The following is a 25,693-nucleotide window of genomic DNA, read 5'->3' as shown; positions in this document are numbered from 1 at the left end:
CTTGAGAACTAGGTACTATCCCCATTTTACACTTGAGGGAACTGAAGCCGAGGTCACACAGCCAGTAAGTGTCTGAGGTCACATTTGAACTTAGATCTTTCTTACTCCAGTGGTGTATCCACTACACCACCTTGCTATTACACAGGCAATTCTGTGGCTGCCTTTCCTGATACACCTAGTAGATGCTGCTGTTATCTCCATTTTACAGATAAAAACACTGAGGCTGAGATTGTTTAAGTGACTTCCATAGGGTCAGACAGCTATGTAAGTGTCTAGAGTGAGATTTGAACTAAGGACTTTCTGGCTTTAAGCCTAGCATTCTATCCACTGAGCTAATCTACTTTCCTTTAATGAAGTCAGAACAGTATAGAATGAGATAGGAAAAGCAGATATGAGGGATCATTATTATCATCATTATCATCCTACGGTTGTTGTGTCTTTTCTTTTTTACCTGTTGATAAGCTCTTCGAAGGAAGATACTGCTATGTACATATTTTTATCTTTCCTAATACCTGCATGTTGCATATTATAGGTTCTTAATTATTTGTACTTGTCACCCCATTGGAATGTAAGCTCCTTCACAAAAGTTTTTAAAAATTGTTTGTATTTTTATCCCTAGTGCCTAGCATATAGTTTGCGCTTTATAAATCCCTGTTGATTGATAATTGGTTGATATGTTAATAAAAGAGACACAGAGAGAGACAGAGAGACAGAAGGGGAGAGGGAGAGAGAGAGAGAGAGAGAGAGAGAGAGAGAGAGAGAGAGAGAGAGAGAGAGAGAGAGAGAAAAGGAGGGATAGAGACAGAGAGAGGGAGAGAAAAAAGAATCTGTTTTCCTAACTACCAAGCATGCAACAAGTAAATCAACTTGTAATACCTTGAATGTGGCTTGCAAAGTAGTTTTGATTTTTTAAGAGTATACCTTCTACTACATTTAACCTCTCTGAGCTTCCAGTTCCTCATTTGAGAAATGGGAATTTCCTACATTTCCTACATTTACAGGACTGTTGTAAGGAAAACATTTTGTAAACCTTATAGCTTTATATAAATATTAGTTTTTATTATTCCAGTAACTATAACCTCAAATTGTGAACAAAACATTTTGTATTTAAAGGAGCAGACCTATCAAGCATTGCAAAAAGTTAACGATGACAACAACAAAATACATTTATCATCTTCTAAAAAGAAAATACCTTAAGAAGCTAATACTTCCCAACTTTACAACTAAGTATATAGGCCAGGACCATGATGAAATTGAACAAAAACTTAGTTGAGTCTTAAACTTTAAGTGGCTTGGGGCAGAGATGTCCAGAAAGTATTTTATGGCTCTAGGAGCAATCCAGAGTCAAATACTGTAAGTAAAATCTTCATATTATACCAGACATTTTCTGAAATGTGGTTTCATTTTGGGATCAATTGACTTCAATTTTCTGATAATCTCCCATAGTAATAATCATAATGTTTGAATGACAACCAAAGTAAATTCATAAATATAGTATATCTGGAAAGCCATCCTTCATTTGTGAAATTGCTGTCATTTCTTCTTACAAATGATGTGACAGCCTATTATTACAATAACAGCTTCAGGAATTATATGTAGATTCCATATCACTTTTAACAAGTTTGTGTATTGAAGAGTTTTAATAATAGGTTTTATGAAATTGTGAAAAGCTACTTTCAGGTGCTTTAAAGATGATGGATATGAAAGAAATTAACATTCTTATAGTCTATGGTTGGTTTGTATTAATGAAAGAAAGGGAAAATTGTTATAAATTCTTGGATGTGTGTTTTGAACTTGCTTTTGTAGTTTCTGGTAAAGGGGGAGAGGTAAAGTAAATCCTTTTTTTAAAATAAATCAAATACTGCTTTTGAAGATCAGAGTCAGAGAAGGTGTGGGCTTCCATCTCAAACAGAAGCAACTAATATTGCCTGTAAAGACTTCTTTTATGGTGGAGAAAATTTAGGACCTTCCTTAATAAAACAGCACAAATGCAATAAGTCTAGTTTAGCATTAGATATTCCTCATTAGCATATTCTTCAGCAGTCAGAAAACCTGAGCAAAGCAGAAAAGAAAAAGGTCTTCTGATTGGCCTACAGCTAATAGAAACTTACAGGAAAGTTCTCCAGCTATCATAGGTTGATGATTCAGTATAGGACCAGGAACAGGGCTGCTGCTTTGTCCCATCACTGAGAATGGTAAAGCCTCTTTACTTTTACAATTTAATACTGATTTCTGTGGGCCTCTCCATTCTAACAATTGTTATCACTATTCTTCTTCATTTTTCTCATTTGCAAAAATGAAGAGATTATATACTAGTTGGTCTCTAGGGTATCTTCCAGTTTTCAAACTCTGTAACTCTGCATACTCTCTAATGAGACTGCTAGCATATGCCTGTACTATTCCTAGGATTAGTCCACTTGCCCTAGTCCATTCCCACACCTTGGCAGCTGTATCTTTGCTATCTCTACTTGGGGTATATCTGAGGCCTAAAGCTAAGGTATAACTATCCATGTATTAGAAATGCATCTGCAGGGGCAGCAAGTGACACTGACAGGCTAGAAGGTCATTCAGAGGAGGGTAGCCAAGATGTTAATGGAATTCAAACACATACACACACACACATACGTGCGTGAAATGTGAACGTGTGTGTGTATGTCAATTGAAGAAACTGATCATGTTTATCCTGGATAAGAGAAGACTTGGGAAAACATGCTAGCTATCTTCAAATACTTGAGAAAGTATCATGTGGAAGAGAGATTGATTTTTTTTTTTAATTTGGCCCGATTGCAGAAATAGAACCATTGGGTAGAAATTAAGAGATTTTGGCTTGATATAAAGGAAAACATTTCACTGATGAAAGCCATCCAGAAGTGAGAGGGGCTACCTCACTGGTAAGAATTCATCACTAGCGATCTTCTTATGGAGACAATATGACTATTGAGGATATCATAGAAAGGAACATTGTTAAAAACATGATTTGGACAGGATTATTTCTAAGGTCATTTGCAACTTAGATTCTATGACACTTTCAATTGGGCACAGAAGTCCTGATAGAAAAGGAGGAAGAGTAGGGGAGAACAAGTCAAGAGTAGGAAAGAAAGAAATGATAGTTTATAAGAACCACAGCTATTTTCCCTAGGAATTATTCTAGTAGATTTGTAATCTCATTCTTCTGGGTACTCCCTCAGATGATGCAGATCCCAGTACATTCATACCTGTCCATCCTGAATGCATCTCTTGTCTATATCCTTCCATGAATTCACCACAGAAGTCCTTTCTCTATTTCTTGATATGGGATACTAATGAAACATGTGCATGGTTATCTTTCATTCTAACTACTTAACCAGACCATGTTTTTTTCTGGTTACACATTTCTCTGATGGCATCCTTTATGCCATTTATCCTCATTTGTAACATGTTACAGCCTGTTCACAGCCACCATGCTCTTCTGAATCACTCTTTGGGTGATCCTCAGTCTTCTTTAACCACTGTAGAAGTTGATGAGCCTTTGTTTCAGGGAAAATCTTGGAATCGTTAAGTGAAATGTGTGACTTTCCAAAGATAATCCAGCCTATTCTCCTCCTGCTGAATTCCAGTTTATTGTCAATTTATGGCGTCCCAGATTATATACTTATAAACTCAGTAGCAAGAGTTCTTAACCCTTTTGATAGTCAGTTGAAGCTATGGACCTCTTCTCAGAATGTTTTTAAATGCACAAAATAGAATACATAGGATTGCAACTTAAACTAATTATGTTGAAATACAGTTATCAGGATATTAGAAAATAAATTATAAGAATAGATCCTAGGTTAAGAAGCCCTGCTGTATGGATTGTCATCCAGAGCTGCATAACATAATCTGGACAAGAGACGTTCAACGTCTACTTCATTTCTCATGGGTACGTATTTAGGCTGAATTCTTTTTGAGTGAATGTGGCTGTCATTTAGGGGATTTTGAAATGGTCCACAGTTTGATGAAATCCACGTAATGTTGTCTACAAATATGAATATCTGGAAGACTTCACCACCTATAAGGAAATCTGTCTTTGATATGAACTCTGCTAAACATTCTCACGACAGTGACAAAACTTCTCTTTTAGCATATATTACCTTATTTTAGGCTATGTTTAATGATAATAATCAGGGAGTTATGAAACAAAATTATCTCTGCTGTTTCATCTTTCAAGGATTCTTATGAGTTTTGACATAGGCATTAGAAATACCTTGCTGAAGAGCCTTTAAGGTAGTGTTTTACTCTCCAAAAATCAAGTGTGTTTTTACATTCAATAAATAGTAAGCAATTAAATCTTTTCTATTCTATTCCTTTTAGTTAATTTTGTGGTTATGAGGATGTGATATATATGCTGTAGAGAATCATGTATGAAAACCTAATTGTTGCTTTCACAAGTATTAATTAAGGATGCTTTTGATGCATACATTATTCTCATAAATATTTTGTAGAAATTGCTAAGTATGCACAGGAGTTGGTAGTTATTGGTATTCTTTCAATCACTTTTTTTTTGGTAATAAGGTCCAAGTTTTTTTGGTTTTTTTTTAACATGTCTTTGATATCTCTTAACCGTTTTTTAATTATCCCAAAAACGGATCTCTCAGTGCCCTTAAAATTGCTTCATCTCTAGACTGGACCTTGTATTCTAGCTGTTTTTTTCCCTGTCTTTGTTTTATTTGCTGCCATTTCTATTTCCTCATGCAGCATATACAATATTGTGGTGTTAGTTCAAATGCAGGCTTCTATTGCCTCTGCTGGTGCGACTAGCTTGTTATAAATATCTTTATAGATATCCTCCCTTTTTTTAATTCTTTGTTGTCCTCCTTTTAGCTCATTCGTAAATGCCCTTAGGATGACTTTGCTTAGCTGGGTCTCTTGCCAACCTTCTTTAAAGTTATTTTTCCCTCTAACTTTTCGCTGCTTTAGAAGGTGAATTCATGATGCTCCACAATCCTTCTCCTTTAGACTTTACAACAGAGTTTATCTTCTAAATCAGTGTGGTCCTTCACTGCCATGTCTCATTTTCATTACTTGGCAAGGAGACTTAGTGTTTGCTAGTTGGAGATGTTTCTTGTTCTTTTGCTCTTTGTTATGATAATTGAATTATATCAGTAAAACTGTTAGAAAATAGTTTTAATCTGTATTGAAATTCTTTCTGAATTTATTTCCTAACAACAATATCTCTCTTAAGTCAGTTGAAATTATTTTTAATTATACAATGTCTTCTCATTTTTATTCTCCTATTTCCATATTAATTTTGATCCTGATATAACAAGTCAGTGGTCTAACTGGACAAAGACAGCTGCTTCAGGAATGACTCCTATATCAGGAATGAATCATTTCCTCCATATTAAAAAGTCTCCACAGAATCCTACTCTGGTACGTCATCATGGCATGAATTGACCGTGGATTCTTAAAAGCTATAGCAGTGGAGAACAAGAATGTTTGGCGTATTCTCCCATGCTGGAAGAGTTTCATGTATGGTGCCAGCAACAAACTATGTTGGCTTTTCAAGGTCCAGACTAGCTATATATGGAGAAGTAGTATGGAGAAGACTTAGATCTGAAGGTTAATAAAGGCTTGTTGATGACAAGAGAGGTGATCAGTCTCCTATGCACTCTTCTCATGATTTAGGTACAAAGCTTTCTAAATGGATGATATTGTGGTAACAGGAGAAAATTGAAAGCCCGTACACAAAGTTTATATACCCTAGGGAAGTTTATTGAAGGCTATATTATACAGTGGCCATGAAAACCTAAAAACTTGTATCTTCACACACTTTGCCTGGTAGTAACATTGTAAACTTATACCAGCTAAATCCAAGTACTCTCTCACTATACTTTTCCTTAATCTTATGGCAATAGATTTTGCTCTCTGTATTATCCAGAAAAGAAATGTTTCTTGGTTTAACTAGTCAAGTCATTGAGCTAATTAGGCTTAGGGCAGTTTATTTTGAGTTCTTTGCAGTTTATTAAAAGCAGAAAAGTATTTTAGATTCATCACCATCCTCAGTCGTAGTAGTTTCCACTGTAACATAATAGTATTTCTGAAGGCTAATCAAAATATCTCATGTGCCTTCTTAACTGTACATGTGACATTTAATGTGCTCACAGAGAAACACCATGACCAATGAGTTTGTTTGGTTCGCTTTACTATCTTTCTTTGTTATAAAGGAGTGCTGTTTTGGGGATAGGTCATTGGGAAGTGACAGCGTTGGACACTTTTTCAAAGCATCAATAAAAATGTCTAGTGCATACAAAGTATAGATACAGTGGCTGTAGAATTGATTTTGAGAATAAGAATGTATTTTAGCTAATATATTTTAACTAATGTAATCACAGGATCATCAATTTAAAACTATTTGCTACCTTAAAAGTAATCTAGTCTAGCCCTCTAACTTTTTGTTGTTGTTGTTCAGTCTTTTCAGTTGTGTTCAACTCTTCGTGACCCCATTTGGCATTTTCTTGGTAAAGATTTGCCATTTCTTTCTCCAGCTTATTTTACAAATGAGGAACTGAGGCAAACAGGGTTAAGTGACTTGGCTAGGACCACCACAGCTAGTACATGTGTAAGGCTGGAGTTGAGCTTAGGTCCTCTTGATTCCAGAGCCAGCACTCTATCCACTGCTCCACCTAACTGCCCATAGCTCCCTAACTTTACAGATAAGCACGCTAAGGATCCAAAAAGTTAAGTGACTTGCCTAAGGCAGTAAAGAGCAGATTTGAACCCAGATCTTATGATTCCAAATCTGTGCTTCCTCAATGTTTGTTTAGTAATTAGATAGGAAAAAGAGTTAGAATTGAAGTATCTGTTTTACTCTAATCATTAAGTATTAAGCAGTTAGGAATTTTAAATTCTACTGAATAATCTATGGAATTTCCTCCTGCACTAGAAAATTTCATGTTCCTACACGACTCTTTTCTTTAAAAAAAAAATATTGTTATCTTTCTTTTTCATTGCCTTCATTTCCAAATTTATCCCTTTCCACTCCTCTTCCCAGAGAGCCCTCCCTTGAAACAAAAAAGAAAAAAAGAAAGAATGGGGGGGTGGAGTTCAACATAACTAACGTGATAGCCTTTACTATCACTTACAGCTCAGAATCTTTGATTCGCTGTATGAAAAATATATAATAACTCTAAATCTTATAAATATACCCATCTTATTGTTACATAAATGGTATTTTACATCACAGATTTGGGTTGGTGCTTTTTTTCCAATACTGTCTCTGTCTTTAGCTTTCATTAGTTGACATTTTATTTGAATTTTGTTTTGTTTCATTGTATAATATTAGATAACTGAATTTTACTTCTTATTGTGTGACCAAAACTGTAATGCAGACAGGTACTATTTAGTGGGGTTCTTTTTATCTACCACAAGGCCTAGTATAGGCCTAGATATATCACAGGTTCATTAAATGCTTTTTGACTTGGATTTAATTGAATTTATACTTCTTTAAAGTAGATACTGATAATATGATGATTTTTAAGAGCTTAATACTTGTAAAATAGCCCAAAACTCTTTATTAGAAATTGTCTATAATATTATTTCCCATATTGTGTTTAACTGAATCCTAATGTTCTGTACAGCAAGAATAGCAGTGCTAAACTTTTGGTGCCAGTAATAATTTTCTCTCTAGAATGTGAAATACTGAATTATACATATGTCTTTCAACTTTTCAGTGACAAAATACACATAATTTCCTCTTGAATTTCCCCAAGTAGTCAGTAGAGTATAGAAGACAACATTTTGGATTTAGAGTGAGGTAGTCTAGGTTTCAGTCCTGACTCAGGCTCTTAACTAAATATGTCTAAGGGCAAGCCACTTTATAAAACTGTACTATGCCGTATCACACTGAAGAAACATCCTGAGCTTCCAATCGAATGAAACCCCTAGATCTTTCTCATGAAAAACATTATTCAGCTTGTACTTGCAAGGTTGATTTTTTTTAACTCAAATGTAAGATTTGACATTTCTCCCTATTAAATTTCATATTACTATATTTGACCCAATATTCTAGTTATCACAGATTTAAACTTTGTCAGCTTGTTTGTTTGTTAGCTGTCCTTCCTTAAAAGCATATGTCTTTATATTCTGATCTTTTATATAAACGTTAAACAGCATAGGATTGTGTGATTTCTGGGGAACTTCACTAGGGAATTCATTACTAGTTAACATTGAACCATTAATTATTATTCTTGTGCCTCACTAAGCAGTTCCAAATCCACCTACTTATATTGTCATTTAGCCCATATCTCATCATCTCATCCGCAAGAATACCTATATTTTATCAAAGAACTGGCTGAAGTTACTTTTCCAAATGCTTTGCTAAAATCTAGGTAAACTAAGGCTATAGCATTTCCCTGTTTACCCATCTAGAGACACTCTGTAAAAAGGAAGTAAGGTTAGTCTCACGTGACATGTTCTTACTGAAGCTCTGTGATCACATCCTTTTCTAGATGTTCAGTAATTTTTCGAGCATTCACAATTAAGTTCATTGGCCTATGATTTGAAAATTCTACTCTCTTCTCTTCTTTGAAATTCAGGACACCAGTTGCCCTACTTCAGTCCTCCACAGTCCTTCAGAAATCACCAATAGCATCTTAGCAGGTGCAAAAACTAGTTCTTTCAGTAGCCAGGAATTTAGTTCATCTGTGCCCACTGACTCCAACTAACTCATCAAGGGCAGCTTCATAGTTTCATATTTCATTATCTCTTTCAGCCTATTTCTTCTTTGAGCAATTTTGCCCTTCAAAAAACTTTTTTTAAAAAAAAACTTTTGTCATTCCTACTTAACCCCTAGCCTTCCTTCAGAGCTTAGTCTCAGGTACCACCTTTAGTGAAGCCTTTCAACTTGTTACCTTGCATTACCTTTGTAGATCATTTCTTTTTACCTATATAAGTACACATTCTCTCCTCGGATGGAATGTAAGCTTCTTCAGGACAGGGACGGTTGCTTTACTTCTGCCTTTGTGTCCTTAGTTCCTTAGTACGGTGCTTGACACACACTGTGCACACCCTTAATAAAGAATTGCTGGTTGATTCTGAATTTTAGCTCTCCGTCACACTTTGGTTATTTTTCATTAGATACCTAGAACAGTACATAATAATAACTTGCACATAATAGGTACTTAATCAGTATTGAATTGAATTGAAAACAATTTCTACTACTTGCCTTTGTTTTCACCTTATGTACATAGGGCACTGGATTTGGAGTCAGGAGAACATGGTTCAGATCCTGCCTCAAACACTTATCCACTCTGTGACCCTGGGCAAGTCACTTATTTGTACCTCAGTAGCCTCCTCTGTAGAATAAGAGGTTGAGTTTGATGGCTTCTAAAGTGTTTACCAGCTCTAAATGTATGGTCCCTATGATCCTTTGTCCATGTCAGTCTCTTTAGGAAACTCCTTTTTTATCCTGATTAAAATTGTTCTCTTTTGCATCTTTATAATGCCATCCTTAAAAGCTTCTATCTTGAAGAGAGCCTAGGAGTACCAGATCTTAAAGTATACTACAGTCATCAAACTATTTGTTACAGGCTAAGAAATTGTAAGGTCAGTCAGTGGAACAGTTAGATATATTATATACAGAAGCAAATGAACACAGAAGTATTTGATAAGCCTGAAGATTAATCTGCTGGGGTTAAGGACTCACAATGAAAACTACTTGGGGTAACTAGAAAGAAGTCTGACAGAAATTGTATTCAGACCAAGATCATACAAGATACATATACTATGACAAATTCCAAATGGATACCTGACCTAGATCTAAAAGATCACATTATTAACAAATTAGAGGTGAAAGGAAGAAAACACTTTTTACAACTACAGATAGAGGATGAGTTCATCCTCCAGGCAGGGATAGAGAGGATCGCAGAGCATAAAACAGACAATTTTGATTACATGAAATTGAAAACTTTTTGCACAAACAAAATCAAATTAAAATTAAAAAGGAAACAACTAACAGGAGGGAAATCTTTATAGCGAGTGTCTTTGATAAAGATGTGATACTCAGCATATAGAAGGAATTCATTCAAATATATAAAAATAACAGCTGTCCTTCAATAGATCAGTGGTCAAAGGATATCACTTGGCATTTCTCAAAGGAAGAAATCCAAGTGATCAGCACCCATAAAAAAAAATGACCCAAATCACTAATAATTATAGAAATACAGATTAAAACAACTCTGAGATTTCATCTCATACCTATTAGATTGCCAAAGAAGACCAAAAAAAGACAATTATGAAGGGTTGCAGGAAGAAAGGCAGATGGTAGAGTTGTAAACTAAGCCATTCTAAAAAAGCAATTTGACATTATGCCCCAAAAGTCACTAAACTGTGCATACCCTTTGTCCTGGAAATAGGAGGTAGTGGACTGCCTACCAGACAGAAGGTCTACAGAGCTGTGTGCTGACCTCATTGTTGTATGGCTGTGAAACCCAGACAGTATACCAGTGCCATGCCAACAAACTGAATCACTTCCATTTGAATTGTCTTAGGAAGATTCTGAAGATCACCTGGCAGGATAAGGCACTGAACACTGATATCCTTTCTCAAGCTGAATGGTGAAGCATTCAAACTCTGCTGCAGAGAAAGCAACTGTCATGGGCTGGCCATGTTGTTTGAACGCCAGACATTTTCCTAGAAGACAATTTTATAGAGAAGTCACAAAAGGCAAGCACTCATATGGACACTCTCAAGGTCTGTCTGAAGAATTTAGGAATCTAATGTGAAACATGGCAGACACTGACACAAGACTGCCCAGCATGGCAGGCCAACATCAAAGAAGACACTGTACTCTGTGAGCAAAGCAGAATTGTAGTAGCCCAAAAGAAGTGTGAAATATGCAAATTTAGAGACATCTATACTCTAAATATTCACGTGGACTATTTGTGCCTGACCTTGTGGTAGAGCCTTCTGAGAGCCTTAAGTCAAAGCTCTGATCAACCACAATCGGACACACTATACCTTGACTCCAGCATAGTGATGTTATGTTGGTCCTCTTTGAGCACAAAGGACAAGAACCAGCCAACCAAAGAGAGCAAAGAAAAAGATAAAAGACTACATGTATAAAAATATTTATAGCAATTCTTTGTGTTCTGACAAAAAACTGGAAACTAAGGAAGTGCCTAGTTGGAGAATAAATGACTAATTATGGCATATGAATGTTAACAGAATGTCGTTGTGCTGTAAGAAATGGCAAAAGGGGAGTTTTCAGGTAAACCTGGAAAGATTTGTGTGAACTGTTGAAGTGAATAAAACTAAGAGAACAATTTATATAGTAGCTACAACATTGTAAATAAAGATAAAGCATCTGTTAGAGCACTGACGATGTGCCATGCACTGTACTAAGAATGAGGAATACAAATACAAGCAAACAAGACAGTCTCCACACTCAAGGAGTTTACTTTAGAATGGGAAAAGAAAATCCAGAAAAGATGAGCTATGAAGCAAGTGGAATGAATGCCACGACCGCATACTGTGGAGGTAGTATGAAGGCCTGAACCTGGTGAGATAAATTGAGAGGAGTACTAAGAGTGTAGTCTAAAGTACAGGGATTTAGGGGTAGAGGGGAAAAATTGAGGATGAAAGGTAGAACTTGGAAAGATTTAAGAACTCTCATCAGAGCAATGACCAACAATGTTTCTGGAAGAACACTGATAAAGCATGTTCACCTCCTGAAAGAGTGGTGATAGACCCAAGGTACAGAATGAAACATATGTTTTTGGGAATGGCAGATATGTGGTCAGGCTTGTGACCTGTTTCCCAAACCAGTCTTAAATGTTTCTCCTTTCTGTTCCAGGGGGTCTATAATATACTTGATGATAACATTTTTTTTTCTGCCTCTGTTGATCTTTACACAAATACTGACACTTACCCCTTTTGGCCAAGAACATATCTTCTTAAAATGAAAATACCGCTCTCTTGTTCTCACATCCTTGGAAAATCTTACGATTCTGCTCTCATAGGTCTCTAAAATGTATAGTGTACTCTGTCATCTACTCTTGTCTGGACATTTACAATGCTCTAATAGAAGTGGATTGCTTTGTGTGAAACAGTGCATCCCAACCCTAAGATTTCTAAGTTTTCCTTAGTAGTTTCTTTGAGATGAAGGACCTTCCTGTGCAGTCATTCCTACAGTCTCAGAATTCTTTATGCTAAATTTATGTATAATGAGAAAACAAAAAATCTGTCCTATGAGCGCGTCATGGTGTAGATGGAGTAGCATTAGAGTTGGAGCCAAAAGCTCAGGTTCAAATCCTGAGTCTCCTCTTTGCTGCCTGCATATGATCTTGGGGAGGTCACTTGATCCTCTTTAACTTCCTTTGTCTCACCTATAAAATGAGGAGCTAGGACTAGATAATCTTGAGGGTCCCTTCCAGATCTAAATACTTTGAAGTGCTTTATAATTCTTATGGTGTTGGTATGCATTTGTCTTTTTACCAGCTTCCATAGTTTACTGTTTCAAATCACAGTTTCACTTTAGCAATTGCCATTGCCTATACTTCAGTCTTAAGAACTGTCAATTTAAGAAGTTTCCTGATTGTTATAGTCTGATCACTACACATTCTTTGTTATGGATGGGAAAAATAAATGATGAAATAAATTCACTTTTGTTTTCATTGCTGGATATGCTTTCAGCTTTCAAAGTTGAATTTTCTTTATTTCCATTTATAAGGCAGGAGGTAATTTTATTAAAACCAAAGGGAGATATTGGGAAAGAGAAAGAATATCCCAGAGGCAAAGTCATCCATTCCAAGTCCTTAGTGTTCATAGATACCCATCCGTATCAGTTCCTAATTAATAATATAGGTTAGCCAATTCCCTATTTTCTAATTATTATCTAATTTATAAATAACATATAATAGTAATGTGTTTGGGGAGTTGAAAGATTAGAGTCAATTTTTCCTTTATTAATATTCTTACCCAGCTCCTATGTAGCACTTTGCTTAACAAAACACTGTGTACATTTATGTGTGCATGTGTATATTGCATGTGTGTTTGTGTGTGTGTTCTCATTTGATCCTTACAACAGTACTATGAAGTAGTTGCTGTAATTATCCTCATTTTACAGGTGAGGAGGCTGGAGTTGAGAGGTCAGGAGTATCTTAAGTAGGATTCAAACTCAGTACTTCTGAACTCCAAGTTCAGTGCTTTTGCCACTATGCCACTTACGCTTAAGATTTTGCACAAAAGATGTGTAGCACCTGAGAATGAGGAGGAGAAGCTGTGGCGTGAAGACATGGAAAGCTAGGACATACTTGAGGATGAAGAACATTGGAGGCTAAAGTTGTTTGAGGAATGTATTTCAGCTTTCCAGTCTATTGGTGCCTCTATGTTATTTACGATAGTCCACCAGCTTCTGGTTACCAAAGCTTTGAAGTTGTTGTTTTAAGTCAATTAACTTCTGTAGAGGATTATCAGCATACAACTAGGTATTTGATTTACTTTTATAAAAACCATTCAGTAGCTCTTTAATGTTTCATTTTGACCAAAGAAAAGTACATTGTGAGATATTTATAGTACTTTTTTGTATCTATTTTTATCAGTAGACTGGGACTGGTAACTGATTTAGGGCAAAGGGGTTAAAAACAGGAAATGTGGTTTTTAAAGTGGGTAGTCTCTCCAGAGAGTTTCCAGAGTTTATGATTTCACCTAATGTTGTCTGAAGAATACTGTGTTTCAAAACAACATTGGGTAGAGTACCTTGAAATCAACCTCACCTTAAAGGAGGAATATTTCCAATAATGGCAGGAAATTGCTCATGGAAAAGGTTTGCATTCTCCATATAAGTTCAAATGATATTGACCAGAAATTTTCTAGCACTTGTTTTCTATAATCAAAGAGAAATGTTTTTCCCCAACTATGTTGTTTTTTAAATGCAATCAAATTATCTATAAATTGGGTTTTGACTTTTTCCATTGCTTAAAAATAAAAGTTACAATTTTCACGAAAGGTTTTTATCATATGGCTTTTTATAAATGAAAAGAAAAAGATTTTCCTTAGATCAATCAACCAGGCCTTTATTGAGCCACACCTACTAGGTGCCAGGAGCAGTGCTAGGCACTAGGAATACAAAGACAAAACTGAAATGGTCTCTCAGGGAACTTGGAGTCAGTAAGGGAACAGATGAACATAGGTAAGTTATATACAAAATAATTACACGATGATAGCAGTGGAGTGGGAGAACTAGCAGCTAAGGGCTTTGTGAAGAAAGTGTGAAGGAGCTTTAATGGAAACTAGGAATAGATCATAAACTATAAATGAGGACAGGTATTTAAAAAATGTCTCTTTTAAAGTGACAATTCTGGACAAGATCCTGCCCTGTATCTTTCCTCAAGTTACTAATCACAGTACTCTCTTGTTATAGTATTATATGATGAATCTAGGAAAGCAAGTACATTAGTTTTAGTCTTTTAATACTTCACCGAAGCTATGATATAGTTGTAGGTACTTCTTTCAGTGGCATAGATTGTAACTTCTCCATGAATTCTCAGCTCGTGCATCATTTGTCCATTATTCCTCATAAATGTTCCATGGAAGATCTAGGGAATGTTCTAAAAGATATTCCTCTGTATCTTTTGACATTATGTAGGTACCATAGAGCACTTGGCTGTCTGTTTATCGCTTGCTTCTGCTATATATAACTTAACCCGAGTTTCTTTCCTGGTCATGCATCTCTGAAGATAGATCTTACACCTTTTTTTGAGGAGGGTTTAGTATTTATAATATGCTGTAGCCTTCTACGTATACCATTTGTTTCTTCATTGCTTTTTGGGTGACCTGAAATTTTGATTTCGTAGAGATTGTGGTATTTCCTGATCATAGAGTCACACAATTTTATAATTAGAAGAGACCTCAATCCAACCAATACATAAAAGGAATCTCTGCTATAACACATTAGAAATGGTTATCTATCTTTTCCTTGAAGACCTCCAATGAGAAAGCTCTTCCAGGAGCTCCTCCTAAAACAGGCCTTTCTACTTTTGGACAACTAATTATGAGGACTTTTTTTGTTTTGTTTTGTTTTCCTGGCATCAGGCCTATAACTTTTCCTTTCTTCAATTTTCATCCATTCTTTCCACTTCTGCCCTAATAAGTCTAATCCCTTTTCAATACCTTTTTATGTTTCACACAACAACTATTATGTCTCTCCTCTCCCTTTTTTTCTCCAAGCTAAACATCCCAATTTTCTTCAACATATGTATAGCCATGTAGCATCACCAAACGTACATTGGTGTTGAAATATGAGTTTATTTTTCAGAGAGAATCTCATGGTCATTGAAAATCCAATTCAATAAGCATTAATAATCCAAATCATTAAACATCAGCTATGTGCAGTAGGACCTGGCGATACAAATACAAAACTGTAGCTGCCCTCAGGAAAGTCATGTGAAATCCAAACTGTTGTCTTCCTGCCATTTAATTCTGTGCCCAGTTTATTGATGAGACAACACTATGGACTGTCCATCCAACTATAAATAATAGGCTATGGGTATATTTCATTTCATCCACTTGGTTTGTTCTAAGTGAAAATATAGGCTGTACTCTTGCACAATTATGAGTCCCATTTGTGAGGTTCAGTAGTTTTCCAAGGTTAGATGTCATTAACACAATGTAAATAATATCCACAAAGAGGAGCATCTGGAGGATCATACCATCTCTAGAAAGTCAGACCATCCCTAATAGGGGTCCAGACCCCAGAAAGCTCAAGGACACCCTTGATAGTCTGGCAAAGCTCCTGTGATCCCTACCAGAAATAATGTGTTTAAGTGCAGAAAGTGGAATACCTAAGATTACAAAGGAAAATTATTATATTGAAATATAATTGTCAAAAATGTTTTTTTAAAGTTCACAGTCCCCATGTTAAGAATTCCTGATCTTAAAAAAAAAAATTCCTGATCTATAAGAAAACTTTCTATTTTGATTCTGAACTGTATGTCCTCTATGACAGGAGCATACATGTCTTCCTCTTTTCCATGACTTTACTCAATATGAGTAGAGTACTTTTGTACAAATGTATCTATTTTTCTATAAAAATATCTTTTTAAAGTACATCTTAGGGGCAGCTAGGTGGCGCAGTGGATAGAGCACCGGCCCTGGATTCAGGAGGACCTGAGTTCAAATATGGCCTCAGACACATAATACTTACTAGCTGTGTGACCCTGGGCAAGTTACTTAACTCCATTGCCCAAACAAAAACAAAAAAAAAGAAAGAAAGAAAGTACATCTTAACTGTAATAAATATAACCTTTTCTTTTGAGGTAAAGATATCAAGTTTGAAAAAGTTACATTCAGTTCTCATCATGTGCAACAGCTCATCATTCTGTCTTTCCTAGTTTAGCTTTTCTGGTTTGCCTTGGATAATCCTGCACACTGCTTCAGGAGTCTTTCTAGATGTAAGATAGTCACTTTGATTCAAAAAGGGTTCATCAGGGGTTAATAGGTAAGGCTAGTCAGATAGGGATTCATTTCTTGCCCCACAGAGTCAAGTGTCCTGCGTGGTTCTTTTATTAGTAGAGTATGTGATCAAGAAAAATGATGACAATAATGTAAAATTGATTGCTTCCCCAGAAGTAGTAAGTGTAGTGTGAGAAAATAGCAGTGGTAAAGACATTTGTACAATGTTGGTTTACCGGAATCTCACCCTGAAAGGAGAAATCTGCAATTGTTGCCCAGAGCAAAGACAAGCTATGTTGTCTCTCCATGGGGAATTTCCAAGGCAGAGCTGCCTTTCATAATTTAGTACTAGGTTATTGGCTAGATGATGTGGTTGGTAGATAGATACTATGTGGGTAGGGGTACTTTTTTTTTCAAATAGCACAACATTCTTATTTTTACACTAGAGCAGACACATGCCTACAAATGTTTAGAAACTTTTTCTCACTTTCATATAAGTTATTGGGTTTTTCTCAAAACCTGGAGAGCAAGATTAAATGTAGGATTTCTTGCTACATTATAACACTAGTCCTTATCTCTCATTCAGAAAAGTTGATTATTTTGCTTAGCCTTCCCCAATTACTCCAAGTCAGAGCAAATATATTTTGCCCTTCTTAACGACATCATTGATAGAGTGCTGAATTAAAGCTAAAAAAGACCTAGGTTTAATTCTGATTTCCGGTAGTTAACTAGCTGTGTAACCATAGACAACCCACTTAGTTTCTCAAAACTTCAATTTTCTCATCTATAAAATGGAAACATCCTCTACTATCTATTTTTTTAATTGATTTTTTTTGTTTTGCATTTCCACTGTCTATACAACTCCTTTTTTTTTTATTCTTTTTTGGCTAGGCAGTTGGGGTTAAGTGACTTGCCCAGGGTCACACAGTGTCAAGTGTTTGGTCTGAGGCTGAATTTGAACTCAGTTCCTCCTGACTTCAGGGCTGGTGCTCTATCTACTGCGCCACCTAGCTGCGCCCTCCACTATCTATTTTACAGAATTTTTGTAAGACTCAAATGAGACAATGTGTATAAAGAACTTGGCAGAATTGTAAAGTGCTGCATAAATGAGTTATTATTATCATCATCATCTATAGCATAAATAACAGCATTAAAAGGCCTGGTTATGAGTTCTCTCTTGTCTATTATTCGACTTGATCAATAAAGATATTTGTAAATCATTTAGCACAGCACCTCGCAAATGTAAGTACTGTATAATTGTCCTTCCCCATCAAAACGGAAGAATCAACTTCCCGACAGTAATCTCTACCTGTTAGTTCTATTCTGTGAGGTCAGGAGTTCTTAGCTGGGGTCCTTGAACATGGGGAAAAAAATTTAATAACTGTATTTCAACAAAATTGGTATCCTTTGTAATCCTAAAATAATTAATTTCATGAATTTAAAAAGCATTATTCTCAGGAGTAGAATACTGCCAAAAAAGGACTCCATGGCATAAAGAAGATTAAGAACCCCTGGACTAGTTTATTACTTGAAATTTAAAGACAGTAGCCCTTCATTTAGTAAGTAACGTTATTCCTATAAACTTGAAACTTTTTCAGATTGCTCTTTGAAAAAATGTGTATTTTTTGTAACAAATTCCAAACATTGTACCAAAGAGGGGGGGGAAACCCATGATAGAATTACTAGGGGGAAAATGCTTTTTTTTGTTCCTTAGTTTGTTCCTCATCAAGACCACCCCTCAGTACTTTTCCAGGCCTTATCCCTGCCCTGACTTCACTTTCTGTTTTCTCCATCCTCAGACTACTAGTTAGCCACTTCAATTCAACACTGCTCTCTACTCTTGAATCGTTGCCTTCTTGGTTTACTCCTGCCCCTCTCAGATACTTACTAGCTGTGTGACCCTGGGCAAATGACTTAATCCTGTTTGCCACAGTTCCTTATCTGTCAAATGAGGTGGAGAAGGAAATGGCAAACAGCTCCAGTATCTTTGCCAAGAAAACCCCAAATGGGGTCATGAAGAATCAGACGTGACTGAAACAACTAAACGACAACTTGTAACTTCAGGCCTAGCATTCTACCCACTACACCACCTGGCTTCTAGACCTTCAATATATTCTTATCTCTCCTCAAGCCTCCAACATCCTTCCCTTCCATCATTTCTGTTTCAGGGCTTGCTTCCCGCCTTACTGACAAATTGAGACCATTCGATGTTGAGTTCCCTTTTCTCCCATTCTCTTCATCTCAGAATACCTTAACATTATCTCCTACCCTGTCTTTCTTCCAGTCTCTGACAAAGAGGTGGCCCTTCTTGTTGCCAAGGCCAACCACTTTACATGTGCACCCATTCCCTTCTGCCTTCTCCAGCATCTGCATCTTCAATAATCCCCTTTCCCTGGGATTGTCAGGATTGTCCCAATTGATTGTCAGGATTCTCCCAATCAACTGTTTCCTTCTCTTCAAATATGTCCAGATGATCCCCATCCTTTAAAAAAAAAGTTGAATGACTAGATCATGGTCCCCTTAATAAAAGGATTTGTTCTGTAAAACTGACTCAGTCAAAAGGTTGCACCCAAGGACCTAGAAGGTCACATGTGGCCTTGAAGCTGCAAGTTCCCCGCTCCTGGACTAGATCCTGCCATCCATCTTCTCAAGCTATCATTCTATATCTCCTCCCTTTTTTTCCCTCCAAACTCCTTGAAAAATCTGTATATACTCATTGCCTCTACTTCCTCTCCTCTCCCTCACTTCTCAACACTTTGCACTCCGGTTTCCAACTTTATTATGTCAGTGTGACTGCTTTTGGTCACTTACCAGTGACATCTTAATTGCCAAATCTAATGGTCTTTTCCCAGTCCTAATTCTTGTGGATTTATATGCTTCATTTTACATTATTGACCATCCTCTCCATCTGAATATTACGAATTTTTATATTCCTACTCTCTCCTGGTTCTTTTTCTACCTGTCTTACCACCCTTTTTCATTCTACTTTGTTGGCTCATCATCCATATCACCCTTCCCTCCCCGCAAAGGTAGTTTTTCCCCAAGGTTCTGTCATACACCCTTCTCTCTTCTATCTTTACAGTTTCTCCCTTGGTAAGTTCATCAGCTCTCATGGGTTTAACTGTTGATACTCAAATTACTCACAGATCCATACATCCTGCCTCATCCTCTCCCCTGAGCTTCAGTCCCTCGTTACCACTTGCCTGTTGGACATTTCAAACTTGAGGCAGCTGAGTGGTGCAGTGAATAGAGAGAAAGCTGGGTCTGTAGTCAGAAAGAACTGGCTCTAACTTTAACCCTCAAACACTTACTAACTGTGTGACCCTAGGCAAGCCACTTAACCTCTGTCTGCCTTAGTTTCCTGATCTGTAAAATGGAAGTAATAATAGCACCTATATCCCAGGGTTGTTATGAAAATAAATCAGATATATTATTATTTGTAAGGTGCTTAGCACGGTGCCTGACACGTAGTTGGTACTTAATAAATGCTCATTTCCTCCATTTCTTCCTTCCAGCTGAGTGTCCCAGAGAGATCTTAAACTTAGCATGTCCAAAACTAGACTTATTATCTTTCCCCTTAAGTCAGAGCGTGTGTCATAGACCCCTTTGGTATTCCAGTAAGTTCTAGAATGCCAAAGGACCCCTTCTCAGAATAATGTTTGTAAATGCATAAAACACAAAGGACTCTAAAGGAAACCAATTATGTTGAGATACTGTTATCTAATTATTTTTTTTTAAAAAGTTGATGGGACTCCAAGTGAAGAACCCCTGTCTTTAACCCTTCCTCTTCCAAACTTACCTGTTTCTTTCAAAGACATCATCATTATCCTTCTTGATTTCCAGCATTTCCTGACCACCTCAATCAGCAACACATATGTAGATATGTTGTTTCATTACCCATTTTACGTACGTTGATAGCAGAAAGGACAGAGATAGAGAAGAGCTAGAGATCACAGTATTAGGCAATTACCACATAGGATTTCTGAGCTAGAACTGACCTTTGATGGTAAATCCCCTCCCCTCTTAATTTGAAAGGAAAACCCGGAGAACCCAACTGACATGCTATATAGTGACAGCTGAAACCAAATCTCATGTCTTCTACCGATAATCTCTACCACACATTGCTAACTCCCTTTGCATCCTTCAAGCTAGCTATTTGTAATATAATAGGGGAAATTAAATTCTTGAGGGAGGATAAAGATCTTGACTGTTGCAGGCTTCTCTTAGCTCCTACAGGCCTATGGTCCCTATTACCTAAATCCTTGTTTATAACCTTTCCACTACTGCTCAGACTTTTCTCTCCATCATATTTCTCATTTGAAAAAGGTTCACAAAATAGACAAAAAAAAATTTTTAAAGATTTGAATTTTTAGTAAAAATTTGGTTACTAACATTATTACTAACAACTCTCTAGCATTGTCCCAATTTGACTGCTTTTAACCAAGCAATTAGATCATACTGTAGACTCTTTATTTTGATCTTCACCAACTTGCACATGCAGAAATGCTTTAGACAACAAGCCCATTTACTATATGATTTTCAACAAATTGAAACAAACTTTCTCCTAAAACTAAGTGCTTTAAGATTGTGTGACTGTGAAGACGGTTGTATCTTATGAGCCTATATCCAGATATTTTGTATGAAATATAACCACACATACTAAGGGAGGGAAGGGAGTGATCTTTGACCAATTCATTAGCTTAGGGCAAGTGACAATTTCTACTGAGAGAATTAGAGAGAATACTGAATTCTGTATTTATTGTCCATGTATCTCCTTGGACAGGTAAACCACTGTATTTTTAGTTTTTATTTGCAAACCATAAAAATATATTATTTATAGAAAATGACAGTATTTCACTGAACCATCCATTCTTTTCCAAAGTCAAATTAATGCTTTAAAATTTTCATCGAACTCTTCCTGATCTGTTTTATGATTTGACAAGGGGCTCTATCCTGAGGACCACAAATTATTTCCCTTCTCTTTTCCCAATGAATGTACATATATGTACCTCCAAGGTACAGTACTTTAAGTTGTTTTGAGAAGGAAATGAGTAGCATTAATCCCCACTTTATCTTTTCGTTTGCAAAAAACTTTGAGTAATAAAATAGAATTATTGCTTGTCCAAGATTAAAGCTAATTATTCATGTATGTATATACATACATACATATATAACATATAAAATCCATGCAAAATTTGTGATTTTTCTAAAATTAGGAAGCTCACTATTTTTTTTTCAAGTTTCTATCAGCTGATCTATGGTTGTTTTAGTTGAAAGTACCCTGTCCTTCTGTTCTTTCTACTCACAGATTTGTTTCTGGAATGTAATTCATTGAGTAATATAAATTTATTTTATCTTGCAGTCTTTTTTTTTTTAACCAGTGCCTGATGATGAGTTCCTGCCAGTAAATGTTTTTCATTTCAGGGTCAGAGTAGGAGTTTACTTTGTTGTGTTAGTATCAGTAAAGAATACTTCACACAATTTGAAAGCATGTGACATTCTGTTGACTAATTTTAGTTTTAATTTTCAGTTTTTTAGTCAGCCCCTTAGGAACCCATTAATGCATCTGTCATTCTTGCACAGTGTTTAAAACAAGCCTGTTACTACATTTCTCTAGTTATCACTTTCATTGATAATCTGCTACTTAACTACCTTTATGGCTATGGACAGGTTACTTTACCTTCCTTTGACTCATTTTTCATATCTGTAGTACCTACTTAACCTGGTTATTTTGAAGAAAGAACTTTTAAGCCTTAAAGTGCTACATAAATGTAAATGGTTGCTATCTGAACACTGAGCAAAGTTGTTTTGTAATAGCATCATTGATCATACTAGCCATCCATCACCCATTTATATAACACCGTTCCTCTGGAACTGCCTCCTCTAATATCATACCTAATATTGTGTTTTAACAGAACCAAGTAAATATTCATGTATTACTTTTACTGTGTATACTAGGACTGACAGAGGAGTGCCCAAAAATCCCTGTGCCTTTAAATTATATGTAAATATTACAATGAGACTTTTCAATGGGGGAAGATATTGTTAAATTCTTTATGCTGAATTTAGTTTAATAATAATTAGGATTTCATTTTTAGAGAATTAAACTAATGTTTCTATCTGGACTTGACTTTCATGAAGATTACTATTGAACTGTCTAGGGGCATATATCAATAATTTGTGAAATGAAAGCACTTCTAGTAATTTTCCATCATTTTTATTTCACTTATGGGACCTCCTCTTTTTCATTATTTATATTTCAGAATTGTCTGCTGGGAAGAAACAGTGAAATTTTGGGTCCTACTTGCTATGCTATCCTCTTTGTCTCCATGGTACTTTAAATAAAATGGAAATAATAACCCCTGGGTACTCTGGCTTGTAAAATATTATGATGTTTAATGAGAGAATAAGGTCTCAGGGCTTTAGGTGAATCTTCAGTGGAAATTTTATTGAAAGACATGGATAGGAATAACACAGGATAAGAAATGTAGAGAGTTAGAGAGATATAGAGACAGAAGAACCTGCTACAATATGTGAAACAGCACCTCAGAAGAAAATCAGTATGCTAGTTTAAAATGTTTCTTAGAAGAATCTAAGGCTGTTGCCAACTCAGCATTTTTATAGCATCTTCAGCAGCACGTTAACAGCCCCTGATGATACTCATGATGACCATGAATATAGTAGCCCACATTTCTGCAACTTTTTAAAGTTTACCCAGTCTTTTTCATTACAATAATCCTGAGGTGATGATGAAAATAAGAATAAGGATAACAATAATAATAATAATAATGATGGTTCACATATGTGTGTGTATATATATAAGTATTACAGATATGTATATATATTTATGTATTTGAGATAGTACAAATATTATAATTCTCATTTAACAGATGTAGAATCTGAAGCTTAGTGAAGTTGTCAGAACTGGAATTTGAAACCACGTCATCTGATGCCAAACCTACCATTCACTCTTTCCCCTATGCCTAGTTTCTAACTTGGGTCAAAGATTATGGAGATTATGGGGAATCTCTTTGAAACAATACTGATTTCCTAAAACTTAGATCTCTGTAACTTAGGGTATATTGCTAGCTTTATTTGTACTATTAATAGTGGAAATTATTCTGAATTAGTCTTATGATTCAGATGGAGATACAATTAATCCTTCTGTATTATGGAGGATAGGGGTCATGCCCTGTGATCAGGAAAATCCACGTAAAATTTTTTGGCCCTCCCTTCATACCAAAGAAGTCTGAATTTTTTCTTTTTCTTTTATGGGGTATTTATAGTACTTTATTGTAAAATGTGGGTTGATATTATACAATACTATCTATACATATGTTTTATGCATTTCTGAGTTTCTGAATTTTTTCTCTGTCATCTTTGCTGGCCTTCACATGTCATCTGCAGCTTCTGCAAAACTCCAAAAAAATTCCCATTTAATTTCTTACGCTAACTCACAATATAGCAAAACCATGATGAGGAAAGTCACAATGTGGAAGGAATAACTGTATTTGTTTTGGTGTTACCTTGAAATTTAAATGAACTGGTCCTTTAGAAGTTTTCCATGATGGGTTTATTTGGGTTACTATCCTTGTGAGCCCTGAAGGTATGCTGAACCTTATTTATTATGAAAGCTGTGGTATGCTACACATCTGGAATATCAGCACATTGCTAGGACAGTTTTCCTCTTTAACATAAGAGAAATAGTAAATATCAATCCAATATTATAAATGTTGTGATATATATATTTTTAAACATGCTCATATAAAAATTTTGCAACTCTTAGGGGGCAGGGAGAAATTGTTTCCACTCTCTCCCCATAGACTTCTTCTATAAAAATATCAGTTGTGTTATAATCATGTACAGCAGTTTTTCTTAAAGCTGGTGTCATAATATCAAAATTATTGTAATTACCATTTGTCTTTTGGCAAAGACAAAATTCAACACTCAAAAACAGTAAGATAGGTTGACATATAAAGTAATCCTATAGGTCTCACCATGTCACTCCCCTCCTCAAGAAGCTTCAGGGACTCCCTATAACCTCCATGGTATAATACAAACTCCATTTGGAACTTAAAGCCTTTTATAATCTGACTCCAACCTATCTTTCCAGATTGATTTCACATTATTCCCCTTCGTTCATTCTGAATACCACTCAAACTTGTTCACCTGTTCAGTATTTGCAATTTTTTGTTTCCAGCCTCTGTTCTTTTGCACAGCTATGCCCCTCCCTAGACCTCTTCTGCCTATATGACTAGAACACTCTCTCTCCTCACTTCCACCTCGTAGAATCCCTAGTTTCTTCAATAATCACTTCTCATAGGAGGCCTTTCCTAAAAGTCAACCCCACCCACCCCCAGATGTCAGTATTTTCTCTGCCCTAAATTACTTCATGTTTACCTTCTATATATTTTGCATTTACTTATTTGTGTGCATGTTCTTTCCCTCTGGTAAAATAATAAGCATGTAGGATCATAGTATGTACCTATTTAATAAATGCTTATAGGATTAAATCAAGTGGAATTGAATAGCTGCATTATTTTATCATTGGCTTTTTAGTTAGCAACATAGCTATAGCATTGTTAGAGGACATATTTTATATAGTAGAGAGATGCATATATACAAATAGCATGAAAGGGACATTTGTAATGTCAGTTTTGAAGCAAACCAACTGGAAAAGTTACACAGAAGCCTTAGGCATACAGAAAGATGAAAATATTGTGATGGGAACTCCTGGCTTATTTAACCTTTATCTGTAAGGAAATGTTCCTTTCACCATTTGGTTCTAAAAAGGAAATACATTGCGGTAGTGTGACTTTCTCTTTCTCCCTAGGTAACTTTAAATTAACAAAAAAAATAGGGTTTTTTTGTGCATTAGTACTGTAAGAGAAAAAACATGCAACTTAGATTTCTATGAATGCCTTCTTTCCTTCTCTATTTTGGTTTTAGGTGTCAGAAATTATTTAAAAGAAGCGTTGGTTAATATAATAGCTGTGCATGCAGAGGTAAGTGTCTTTAGGTGTTTGTTTATAATTAGTATGGACATTTAAATCTTTCACCCTGTTCTTCCCACTCCCTTCAAATACAGATGTGTGGGTACATATGTGTAATATAGATATGTCACATATTATGTATGTTACATTTAATTTTGGACTTCTTGTTAGAGTGCAGATTTTTTTCTTAAATTACAATTCCATTTCCATTTGTTCTATCTTTTAAGTAATCAATCTTGCTTTCTGAGACCTTGGTATAAAATTTCCCCTTCTAAATGATGAAGTTATTTGTA

The 25,693-nt window shown here is 35.8% G+C and overlaps 1 protein-coding gene across 6 annotated transcripts in view; it reads left to right on the top strand.

Moving 5' to 3' along the window:
* The window catches only part of EXOC2 (exocyst complex component 2), a 238,954-nt gene that overhangs the window by 186,835 nt on the left and 26,426 nt on the right, over window positions 1-25,693 (top strand). For 5 of the 6 annotated variants that reach the window (XM_020976652.2, XM_020976651.2, XM_020976649.2 and 2 more), the window contains one exon: window positions 25,357-25,412. In XM_020976652.2, coding sequence (XP_020832311.2) covers window positions 25,357-25,412 — 56 coding nt within the window. Of the gene's footprint in view, window positions 1-10,505; window positions 12,638-25,356; window positions 25,413-25,693 lie in introns of those variants that run through there. The other variant, XM_078153645.1, reaches the window with a different exon arrangement.

This window comes from Phascolarctos cinereus, unplaced genomic scaffold (genome assembly GCF_003287225.1).
Source record: "Phascolarctos cinereus isolate Bilbo 61053 unplaced genomic scaffold, phaCin_HiC Scaffold_4;HRSCAF=312, whole genome shotgun sequence".
NCBI classification, from domain to species: Eukaryota; Metazoa; Chordata; class Mammalia; order Diprotodontia; family Phascolarctidae; genus Phascolarctos; species Phascolarctos cinereus.
The sequence above is the reverse complement of the archived record's forward strand: the minus strand, read 5'-3'. Positions and strand labels throughout refer to the sequence as shown.